Source organism: Solanum dulcamara, chromosome 8, assembly GCF_947179165.1.
Source record: "Solanum dulcamara chromosome 8, daSolDulc1.2, whole genome shotgun sequence".
NCBI lineage: Eukaryota > Viridiplantae > Streptophyta > Magnoliopsida > Solanales > Solanaceae > Solanum > Solanum dulcamara.
Genome location: NC_077244.1, coordinates 8,933,793 through 8,945,905, shown reverse-complemented (window position 1 = coordinate 8,945,905; position 12,113 = coordinate 8,933,793). Strand labels below are relative to the sequence as shown.

The window sequence follows — 12,113 nt, the reverse complement described above, 5'->3', positions numbered from 1 at the left end:
TTAAGTTCAAAATCTAAGACTAAACGTGAGCTTAGGAGTTGTTCAAACAACTTTTGAAAAAACAAGGTTCCTGAGTTTGTTTCTAGAAAAAAAATTGTGCGGAAAATAAATTTGTTTCTTTTTGAATAACCTAATTTTTTTTAAAGATTGTTTGAGTATTTTTTCAGCAATATAAATTAATAATAGAAATATCCTCAATTCACTTAATAACGAAATAATTTTTGACAATACTTCTCTATCCAAAATACTTGTCATGTTTTATTTTTTTAAAAGTTAAATTAACTAATTTTCAAAGCTAATTTGATTAAATTAATTTAATATTTTAAAATTAAAATTAAATTTTTTGAAAACTATAAAAAAATACTACTATAAGTTACAATTCTTTTTATATTAATATGATGAAAAAATGTCAATCAAATTCATGTTGTTGACTTTCAAAAAAACGAAATGCTAGGAAAGTAACTTTTTAAAAATATTTTAATAAAAAACCGGACCTTTTTAGAAAAAACTTTTTTTGCAATTTTTTTTTTCTTTTTTTCCATGAACTAAAACAGCAACTACGTGTGCAGAGCATCGAGATGTAAACAATCCGAACCCGTTAATATAAATTGGTACCCGACCCGGAAACAATCATCAGTATAAAAAAACCATCCAATCACACAGCCGAACCTCTTGCACTTTCTCTCTCTTCACAAGCAACCTGTGTGGTTCTCTCTCTTTCTCTGCAGTTGTTCCCTTCTCATCCTCTACGATTTTCAATCCACTCATCACTGTGAGTCCAAATTTTAAATCGTATCAGATCCTTAATTGTTGTTGCATATCGGATCATGTTTTGAGGCTTTGATTTGAGTCTAATTGGTGAAGTAATTTTTTTATCGTTTTTTTTATTTGATTTTTTGTTGAGATTTTAGATAATTCGTATTTTTTTTGACTAGTTCGTTGTGTATTGAGTGTGTGTTGTTGCATTGGATCGATGTGTTTGATTAATCATAAAAAAACAGATTAAGTTTTTGAGTTCATGAGTTTGACTTTGGATTAAGGAGGAGCAGTGTGGTAGTCGCAGTAGTATGGTTCAGAGTATGAGGATTAAATCATCTAGATTTGGTGTTAGTTTTTGATTGCTTAAATAGTTTAAAAGAAGATGGTTCATATTTGAAAAAAATAATTTAATCACAAACTTTTATAGTGACAAAAAAAGAGAAATGCTTGAGAAAGCAGTATGATAAAAAATTGTTTGATACCAATTAGTAATAGTGTGTCAAACAAGTTGGGGCGGGTAGCTATAAAATCTATTTGTCGTTATTTCTCAAGAAAAAAATCAGTATGTCGTTGTTTGTTTTGATAAGTGCTGTGGTTTTCTTCTGCTCTGGGATTCTGTTCATCTGTAGTTGATGTAGTAGGTCTTTAATTGAATTTTTGATAGTGTGGAGTTAAAATCGTCAATTCAAAGTAGCAAGTCTTTATAGAGTATGGATTGTTGTGTGTTGAATAGAATGTTTTTGGCATGAAAATTAGTTTCAAGTTTCTTGTGAACAAAAGTGTCGAACGGGTGACTTGATTGTGCTGCTGGATATATATTTCTGTTAATTATGGCATTTGCACTCTGCTGAAGCCTACAATGAGCGAACAGGGGGATAAGATTTGTCCTCTTTGTGCGGAGGAGATGGATTTGACAGATCAGCAGTTGAAGCCTTGCAAGTGCGGCTACGAGGTTTGCAGATGCTTTCTTTCCCTTACATTTTTTAGAAATTTTTTATTGGAATCTATCATTTTTTTGATTTTGGTGGTGTTTGGACGAACTTGCATGCACTTCGACTGTTCCACTGATATCTGCTACTTACCCACCAACATAGATACCAAGTAACTTTTCTCACCCAGGCTTAGGCAATGGGAAGAGATCATCTAGCGTTTTTTCTTTGTTGGGATTTGAACTTTGGTCTCCACGGTTTTCACCCACTACTAAGCCACATCCTTTGGTGTTCCTTTTGATTGTATTCTTTAAGGGCAGGTTATCAATTAGACATTACTGCTCAGGTGAATATAGCATTTCTTTAGAGCTTTTAAGGGGTTAAGTTTTTGATTTCCAGAAGGGTCTACTGCATGAGCAGTTCAAAACCATGTGGATTCTGTTTAGCTTGCTCTTAAGTTCAGAGGCTTGAACCTAAACCTTAACTAGTAATTATAATGCGGTTGTAGACTTTGCTGGTATACCTAGGAGCCTCATGATGTACCCTTACAAATATCCATTAATCTGCTTTATTTACAACTTCAAGTTTGTTAACTCAAATTGTGTGGGTGCAGAATTTTGGTGACTGAATTCACAAAATATAAGTCACAATGGAAGAAAAAATCTATATCACCAATACCAATTAGTTGGAATATATTTTAGTCATGCTTATGTTTAATTCAGATCTTATGTTTTTTACAAGTCTTCTGGTCCCAGTAGAGACTATAAGTTAGTAGGAAGCATTGAGAACTACTTCTCTTAATTTTATATTATATTATATTATATTGGTATGAGATCTGTTGTATTATATTAGTCTAACAGGAGCTTAAATGGGCGACATGGTTACTCATCCATGAGGATTCATATAGCCTGATTTCAATTTGCTTCCTGTAGTCAAACCTCTAATGGTAAATTGAGGCGTAATTGTCATATTTTCTTTCACGTGTGATCTTTACTCCAATGGTGAATTTATCGGTAGTTGTAGGTTTTAACATTTGATACATGTTTTTGAAGATATGTGTCTGGTGCTGGCATCACATTATGGATATGGCTGAGAAGGAGAATACAGAAGGGAGGTGTCCAGCATGTCGCACTCCTTATAACAAGGAAAAGATTGTTGGCATGGAAGCAAAATGTGACAAGTAATGAGATGAACTAATTTTGCTTTCTTAAGACAAACTCTATCAAGAGCATGAAAACCTGTATTTTCTGAGTTATTCATAATCTTTGGTGTTGACAACAGGGTAGTGGCTGAGATGAGCACTGAGAAAAGGTTGTCTTCTCGCAAGGGAAAAAGTAAAACAGCCGATTCTAGGAAGCAACTTAGCAGTGTTCGAGTCGTTCAAAAAAATCTTGTTTACATTGTGGGGTTGCCTCTCAGTCTAGCTGATGAAGATGTATGTACGTTTGTTGTGAAATTTTCAACACCTTTCAAGAAGAAAAAAAGAAAAAGAACACTTAACTATCTCCTGTTGAATATGCCTGTTATTTCTCACTTCTTTTTTATTGCTCAAAAGCAGCTTCTACAGAGGAAAGAGTATTTTTCTCAGTATGGGAAGGTTATGAAGGTGTCTATATCTCGTACAGCTGCTGGCACTATTCAACATTTTGCAAATGATACTTGTAGTGTGTAAGTTTTGTTCTAATTACCTGGCTACTTGAGAATTGACAATTGTAATAGGTATCAAAATACTTTGTATGTCACACAGTTGTCCAAGTTATCAAATATTGCTTTGCCCTTTATATTATATGACATGTCAATGCAAGTTCTTGTATATTGCTGCAAAATAAGCTGTAGTACAAGGCCTTCGAAGAATTAACCAAAACATCTGTACACGGTGTTTTTTTTAATAATGATCTATACGTTATGTTTTATTTTTCCTTCCTGTGGTGCTTTAGAGGGGGTCACTAAAGGATCACTGTGAACAATCATATGGTTTGATGTCAGCCACTTATTTGAGCCTCTTCCTTGTTTCTCAGGCTTCACTGGTTGCTATATGCTCTTTGTAGAGAATCATTTTTCTTAAAAAATAAGCTCTCTACTTTGGTATACACCTTGTATGTGGGTTCTTCCATCCCATCGGTAAATGTTAACTTCAATAAAAATAAAATTTGCTGCCTTGGCGAGTTCCAACTTTTGCAAAGACAAATATGGCATCACACATTACCTATGTTGATTCTTTATAACTTTCTGGCTCTGAAAATTCTTATTGTTCAAAAACTGCAAGCTGCAGGTTCATGCGTTGAGGGTAATGTGTCCACTGAACATCCAACCAAAATCTCACTTAGTTTCTACTATTGAATATTTACGCAGTGACACGCCAACCCATCCCTTCTCTTTCTCCAATCATGAAGCCCCTGATCCTTTGTTGTGCTTTCATCATATATTATATTTTCTGGTTGAAATCTCAATTCATATTTAGTCTTCAAACAAAAGAAAATCAGTTAACAAGTGTTGAAATATTTTGTACAGATATATAACCTATTCAAGGGAGGAGGAAGCAATTCTGTGTATTCAATCTGTACATGGGTTTGTTTTGGATGGTAGACCTCTAAGGTTGGTGCGATGATTTGGTCATGTACCCAACCAACTTTGTTCTGATTTTTCATTAACCATTTTGATTTCCTTGTTTGTAGGGCTTGCTTTGGAACCACAAAATACTGTCATGCTTGGTTGAGAAATGTGGTATGATTTTGAATTATAATTTGGAATAAAGCATTGACTGCGAATTTGCATTTGATCCTTTACATCCTTGAGTATCAAAATGTAATCATGGATTAGTTGTCCTTTGGTTCAGCCCTGTACCAATCTTGATTGTTTATACTTGCACGAGATTGGGTCGCAAGAGGATAGCTTTAGTAAAGACGAAATCATTTCAGCTTACACAAGGTATTGGGATTATTCAGCTGATTATTATTTTGGATGATTTAGCTGCAAGTTATGAATAATGCAAATAGCTTCCAGGTAGTACATACATATGTTACAGTGAACATCAAATCAGTAGGTTCTTTTTCAGTGCTTTTGGAGGAGACATCCAACTTTAGCCTAAACACAGTAGTTCTCTAGTATATATTATTTACAGCTGTGCCAGTATCAGAAGACCGGACATTATCAGTCTGCATGTCTCTGTTCTATGCATGTAAATGTTCCCTGGATGACTAATTAACTTGCATAGTTATTTTGAAGGAGTAGAGTTCAACAAATTGCTGGTGCCATTAATAGTATGCAACGACGATCAGGGAGTGTGTTACCACCGCCAAGAGAGGAGTTCTGCAGTAACAACTCTGCGTCTGCAAACAAACCTATTAGTAAAAATGCTGCAACTGTAAGATTATTGTGTTCCATTTGCTCACCTTCTTCATATTCTCTTCTTTGGCTTCTTTCCTTTCCTAGATTCAAATGAAAAAGAGAGTTTTCTATTGTGAGGTTGAGGGGGGTCAGTGGGCTGAGAAGTCTGGGCATCGTGCTCTTTTGTGGTCTTAGATTCCAGACATTTCCATCTTTTTGTGGTCATATTGGATATTTGTGATTTACATTCAATGTAAGCTTATATTTGAACACATTTTTACCCCTGCTAGAAACTATTCCAGCAATATGGCAATGTTTCATTTGCAAGTGTAAAATTTTATATTATCTGTCATGCAGAATTCAGCACCCAGTGTTAGAGGCTCCAGCTCCCCACCAAATAGTAGCTCTGGTAGATCTGCGGCTCTTCCTGCTGGAGCTTTATGGTATGCTATAAGCGGATATGCTTTTATTATCATTTATTTGTATATGGTGCTATTTGTTAAAATTTGATCTTGTTTACCAGGGGAACACGTGCATCAAATAATCAACACCCACCTGCCAGTGTACCATGTTCTAATGGACCTCTTAATAAGAAGCCTCTGACGTGTAACCCAACGGTATTTTCTACAGCTGTTGAAAGCACAAGTCAGGTTTCGTTACTGCCTGCCTATGCAGGAAAGAAAGTAGTTCATACTGAAGAAAGTGGAACTACTCAAGAGAAAGGGAAAATAGAGGCTTTAGAACCTGTTAAGCAGCATGTAGGAGCAGATCCTCGAACCTATACTTCTGAGAACCTTACTATTCTGGTACCTCTTGCTTCTTCATCTATGAACAGTCAGCTACATAGTGCCCCGTCCATGTCTTTGAAGGACGAAGAAAAACAAATGATACAAACCAGTAGTACAAATGCCTTTGATATTTCTGTAAAGTCTAATGGACCTGGTTTTACCAAAGATTCCAATGATATCACAGATATTAAGATCCAGAATGTATGCCTTGATATGTCGTCATTGAGCATTGGTAGACATAAGAAATCACAGGGCAATTGCATTGATCAAAATAAGGAGTCCTCGCCATCTGAATTGACCGAGGAATATGCGACTTCTGCAGATGAGATTTGTATCACAAGAGAGAAGTCTGACCTAAGATTGGATGCACAGAGCAAAGTAACACAAGTTACTACTATTGAAATTGAGAATGATTTGCTAACCTTAAATGAGCAGAGACATAGGTATCCCGAAGTAATTATTGAAAAAGTCAATTCACCCAATCTTTCCCTTTCTTTACACTCCCCAGCTCAGCCTAGTGGGTATACCTCTCAGCTGACTAATGATGGTGGACGTATTGGGGCCAATATGCAGTTAGACAGGAGAACTGATTCAGTATCACAGCCTTCTCGTGAATCATCGACTAATGGGTACCCGGAGAATGTATCAAATTGTGTGGCTGATTTGCATACTATTGATAGAAGTTATTATCCGTTGCCTGACGAGGGTAAGAGGATGCATGTGGGAAAGTTTCAAGGTGAAGCTCATAGCGAGAACAGTAGTACTAATGTAGATATTGGAGAGAGCAGTATAATATCTAATATTTTGTCCCTGGATTTTGATCCTTGGAATGAGTCATTAACTTCTCCTCAGAACCTTGCCAAGTTGTTAGGAGAAACTGATGACCAACAAGGGTCTGTTAGAGTGTCAAACTCAAGAAAATTAACCAGTAACCAATCGAGATTCTCTTTTGCAAGAGAAGAACCAACCACCAATGCATCAGCTGATTATCAACCATCTCTAAATTACATTGAGCAAAATTTTAATCATTATCATCATGGTCATGATTTTCCTAATAGAAGAAATTATCAACTGGATAATATTGGTACTCGTAATGGTTTTTCCATGGCCAATAATGAGGAAACAGTTGGTTTTGGCAACAGCTTTTCTCATCTCTCTTCTAATAAGCTATCAGGTCAGTGCATGGCTCATCTTTGTAGTTCCTTCTGTCTTAACTGCATCTTGTATTGTAACATTGTTTCAAGTTTTGTTTTAATTGTAATCATTAAAAAGAAGGAAAAAAAATAAAAAAGTTGAGTGCCTCTGGATTAAACTTTTTTGGTGAATTTTCATAATAGTGGCCAGACCTCAGATGTCAGCACCTCCAGGGTTCTCAGCACCAAACAGAGCACCACCCCCGGGTTTTACTTCTCATTATGAGAGAATGGAACAGAATTTTGACTCTTTCCATGGTCTGTTATTTACCAAGCCTTTTGGTGTTTTTTCTACTGTGTTGACATAATGTATGGTAATTTAATGGTTTACGTCAAATGATTACATTTTGCAGCGAGTCACTTGCGTGATACCTCCTCATTGCACAATATACACCAGGCTCCACAAGTTGGACATGTGACTAATGGAGACATTGAGTTTATGGATCCTGCTATTCTGGCAGTTGGTAAAGGGTTTCCTAATGGCCTTCATCTCTCAAGCTTGGACATGTCTTCAAGTTGTCCTCCACAATCAAATACTTTTCAAAATGAGGGAACGCTTCAATTACTGATGCAAAGATCTCTAACTGCACATCAGAACCAGAGTTTTGCTGATACGAGGGACATGTTTTCTCCATTTGGTGATGCTTATGGAATTTCTTCCAGGGGTGTGGAGCAAACTCTGACCAACAATCAACCCCCATTTGATGGAATTTCTTCCAGGGTTCTGGAGCAAACTCTGGCTAACAATCAACCCCTATTTGATGGGATTTCTTCCAGGGTTCTGGAGCAAACTCTGGCCAACCATCAATCTCCATTTTTACAGCTCAGTCTTCCCCAGAGTAGGAACTCTGTCATGTCAAATGGCCACTGGGACAGCTGGAATGGGGTTCAGAGTGGAAACAGTTTGGGTGTAGCAGAACTCCTCCGAACAGAAAATTTGGGCTTTAACAAGTTCTTTACAGGATATGAGGAATCAAAGATTCATATGTCCAATTCTGGCAATTTGTATAATAGAACATTCGGGTTGTAATTTTGGATCAGTGGTTCTTTTGAGCTGATTAGCTATTAAAGAATCAATGAACCAGAATGATCATGTGACTTGAACTGATTTGATCTTATGATGTTCAAATGACTAAGAAGACATGAGGAAAAACAACAGTCTTGCTCTCTTGGTTCACGCTGTCTGCATGATGTTGGCTTTCAGATTGGTGAAGGAACAACCCTCCTAAAATAGGGTATCCAGAAACCAACAGGTTAGCACTTCCCAACCAAGTCTACTTTCTTTCTTTGTTATACTTGTCACCAAAGTAAGTGTAGGGTTGCAAGAACAAGTTCAGGTGACAAAAGTCGTCCATTGCTAGGCCTGCAGTATATTCAATGTTCTTGTCATTCTTGATGAATACTTCTATTGTGAAATTTCCTTCCCAATGTTGGTATTGAAGTGGCCGAGATCAACTTAAGAAAGATGTTTATGATTTTCTCTCTGCTTAGAAATATTTGAATTTTAGGTTTGAAAGATTAATTCACTCTTCTCCTGGTAGTGACACACGTGGCCCAGAATTATTGTTTTGAAATTTTGACGAATAATTCCTGTTTAATATGTTCTTTTTGAGCCGAGTGTCTATCAAAAACAGTCTCTCTGCCTCTTCGAGGTAGTGGTAAGGTCTGTTTAGACCCAACTTAGTGGGATTTCACTGGGTGTGTTGTTTTGTATTGATGCCTGCTTTTGGTTTATGATGATTTTTTGCCAGTTGAAAGCTGAGGTTGAGGCTCAACATGGTTGTTTAGACACAGCTTCATGCTTGGCTGAATCGGCAGGTGATTCTCCTGTCAAGTGTTCTTGGATGTGGGTGGAGAGTTTTGTCATATTTGCACATTAGAAAAAGATTATTGAACACAGCTCATTTTTGTCAAGCGAGGAATAATGCTGTAGCTTGTTTGCGGGATTTTGCAAGTAAAATTGGAAGAAGTTCATGTTCCAACTATGAGGTGGATAAGATTACTACTGCATTGACCAGATAAATGTTTCATTCTTAGTTGAAGATGGGGAGAGCTATGTTTATTCTTCCCAATAACTTTTGTAAAAAGAAACCAAGGCATTTTGTTAGAACTTGTTACAATTGATCTGTATTTTAGGTTTTTATAATGTTTCCTGTGAGTTCCCCAAGCTGAAGGATGTCTAGGAGTTTGATTTTGGCCTTCTTTATAGAGACTAAAGGAGTAATGCATGATTTATTTTGTAAGTGAAGAAGAATAAAAAGATAATAAGAAAGAAAAATGTGAAAGAAAACAAAAAAAGTTAACTCAATTATAATAAATATACTATGTATTTTTGATGCATTAAGAGTATATTCTAAGGAACTCCTACTCAATGATTCAATCACACTGTATTCTACATATTGTAAAATCAAATACTTGCTTCTGTTATACTATAAAAAATTATTACACAAATATAATGTCTCACTTACAAATATGCTCCTATAGTTTAAAATCAAATGATAAGTGACTGACCAATGTCCTATTCATAAATGAAAAAAGAGGTTATGAGCCTTAATCTTGTACGTCCACATCTATGTAGAGTAGATTATTTAATATCAACGCCACAAATACATTTTGAACTTGTCGGTCTTAGTGTATATATATATATTATCATAGGTGATTGGATGGCCGCCCCCACTTGACTGATTGTGACAAATGTACTTCCAAGCACATATTAGAGTGATTATATTCCAGTATATACACTACCAAGTAAATTACTCTTTAAGAAAAGAGTGAATTATATATGCAGTCAAGTTATGTGTTGCTTCCTCCATAAAATCGTATATTGCTTAAGAATTTTAGCCATTTTCAAGGAACTTAATAAAATTTCTTTCAGCTAATTTTTTTACACAAAATATTAATGGGTACCGAGATATCTTGATGATAATTGAATTGAACAATAATGAATAATTAAAAGATTTTTTTATTTTTTATTTTAACATGAAATAGATTCTTGAATTTATTAAAATAAAGACTACAAATCAATCTAGAAAGTAAAAACAAAGAATTGAATTATTGCAATTATAATTTTGGTTAAGTATTTATATAGTCGATTTGGTTGATTTTTGCAATATTTTTTTGCTTAAAATCAAATGAAATTTTGTCATTTTTAAAATCAAAAATCAAAATCAAATCTAACAAAAAAATGTAGATTTTTCTTCGGATTGATTCGATTTTTGATATTATTCAATTTTTCGATTTCCATGAACATCCCGAGGTGCAAGCGTTTTTTTTTTTTTTTTTTTATGGGAACAGACCCTACACGAGGCTCCCACCTCTCGTGCACAGTCAGGGGTTGAGCAGCACCCCCAAGCCTTAACATAAATAATCAAAATAAAATACAAGGAGGTGGACATAAACCTTACATCCGATCCTATGGTGGTTCATAAGTCGGCTAACCTATTAAGGTCTGCTAACTCATCCCCGATACAAAAAAGAGACTAACTATAACTAGAAAGCATTAAACCTGTGAGAGGACTCCTCTCGGTACAAATCAACTAAGAAAGCATAAATGAGGGAGACTCTCCCCTTCCATGAGAATACAAGAAAGTAGCCTACACTAGTCCTATTCAAGAACAAGTATACGAACCTTCTATCTCGCATGGGTTGGGGAAATTCTTTTCATCTTTGCTCTTTTTAGACATGTCGTACCAAGTAGGTCCAAGAAAAGTTGCAGCAACACCAATCGTAGCCAAGTTAGGAAAATTAGAGATAAAAAAAAATGTTCAAGAAGGTTGTTTTATCCTTTTTAATCTTCTTCTCCTGAAGCTTGCCATTCCTATCTTGTCTAGCTTTGTGTAGCCCTTGGTTTCTTGTGGAAGTTGTTGAAGGTTGTAGAAGTGTTGTGTATTATCAAGTGTATGGCTGTACTTAGATAATGTATCAGCTGGAAAATTTGCTTCCCGAAAAACATGTTTGCATTGGAAGTATTCTAGCAGTTGGACCAGTTGTTGGAGTTCATTAACGTAGTTTTGAATGTTCCAGGGTGGTTTGATGTCCAGATTCAGCCACTTGATCACAAGTTCCGAATCTACTTCCAATATTACTCTATTATAACCATGTTGAATGCACCAATTAATGCCAAAACTGGTTGCCTGCACTTCCGCTTGATTATTTGTTCCAACTCCCAAAGGAGAGGCAAAAGCATATATCAGATTACCCTTATGATCCCTTACTATGCCTCCTGCTCCTATCTTTCCTGGGTTGCCTATGGCACTCCCATCAGTGTTAAGTTTAACTATGTTAGGGGGGGGGGGGTTGAGCCATTTAACCTGGGTTACTTTTATGTCATGCTTACAGTTTTCTATCCAAATAATTAGATCCTTCCAAGCTGGTGGCCATTGGATATATGGAAAAGTTGTAGTAATAAGCATGTATATTTCATTGATTATATTGAACTTCACCCTAGTAGTACTAGATTTCTTTCCTCCATATTTACTTGCACACCTGTTCTTCCAGACATTCCAGCAAATAAATATAGGGAGGGCTTGCAACATGAGTTTATGTACAGCATTGTTTGGTTTGTAGGTCCACCATCTCATCAAGATGTCTCTAATGGAGCTGTGGTCCTGCCTGATTCCCCCCCAGTTGGAGAAATATGTCCAGATGTGTTTAGCAAAGCTTCCAGAGACAAATATGTAATCTATGTTGTCCAAACAAGGCCTGTAGCAGCATGAGCACTCTGCGGTTTCTCTCCCAAAAGAAATCAGTTTATCATTGGTTGGCAGTTTGTGTCTCAATGTTCTCCAAAGCAAGAATGAAGCCTTGAAAGAGATGTTAGCATGCCATGTCATCCTATCTATCAATGTCTTGTTTTTTTTCTTTCTCACATTTTCCCAAGTTGATTTACAAGTGAAATTTCCACGTGATTGCAGCTTCCATTGAGCTTGATCTAATGTGTTTTGTTGGTACATGATTTTAGTATTGAGAATTGTGTGTATCATGTGTTGAGGGGCCTGTTGCCTGATTTTCTCTTCATTCCATTTTCCATTTGTCATGAACATGGAGACAGTGGAGTTGTTGAATCTTGGAATATATTCATAGTGATTGGCTAGAGGGCCAATACCCAGCCAATCGTC

General features: G+C 36.1%; 1 protein-coding gene across 7 annotated transcripts; it reads left to right on the top strand.

The window, feature by feature from the left end:
- The first annotated feature begins 683 nt into the window (after window positions 1-683).
- Window positions 684-9,224, top strand: LOC129901544 (uncharacterized). 7 transcript variants are annotated; one of them, XM_055976760.1, is made up of 14 exons: window positions 684-772; window positions 1,613-1,711; window positions 2,741-2,868; window positions 2,970-3,123; window positions 3,247-3,356; window positions 4,200-4,283; window positions 4,364-4,412; window positions 4,525-4,616; window positions 4,914-5,052; window positions 5,373-5,458; window positions 5,539-6,977; window positions 7,141-7,254; window positions 7,350-8,249; window positions 8,748-9,224. In XM_055976760.1, exons 2-13 carry the CDS (start codon window positions 1,619-1,621, stop codon window positions 8,024-8,026), a joined length of 3,165 nt encoding a protein of 1,054 aa, XP_055832735.1. In that variant the 5' UTR covers window positions 684-772; window positions 1,613-1,618; the 3' UTR covers window positions 8,027-8,249; window positions 8,748-9,224. The 7 variants fall into 7 exon arrangements, with proteins under 7 accessions (XP_055832735.1, XP_055832730.1, XP_055832731.1 ...); XM_055976755.1 differs by having other exon boundaries at window positions 3,244-3,356; XM_055976758.1 differs by lacking the exon at window positions 684-772 and adding an exon at window positions 2,541-2,634 and having other exon boundaries at window positions 1,621-1,711; window positions 3,244-3,356.
- The last annotated feature ends 2,889 nt before the right edge of the window (window positions 9,225-12,113 follow it).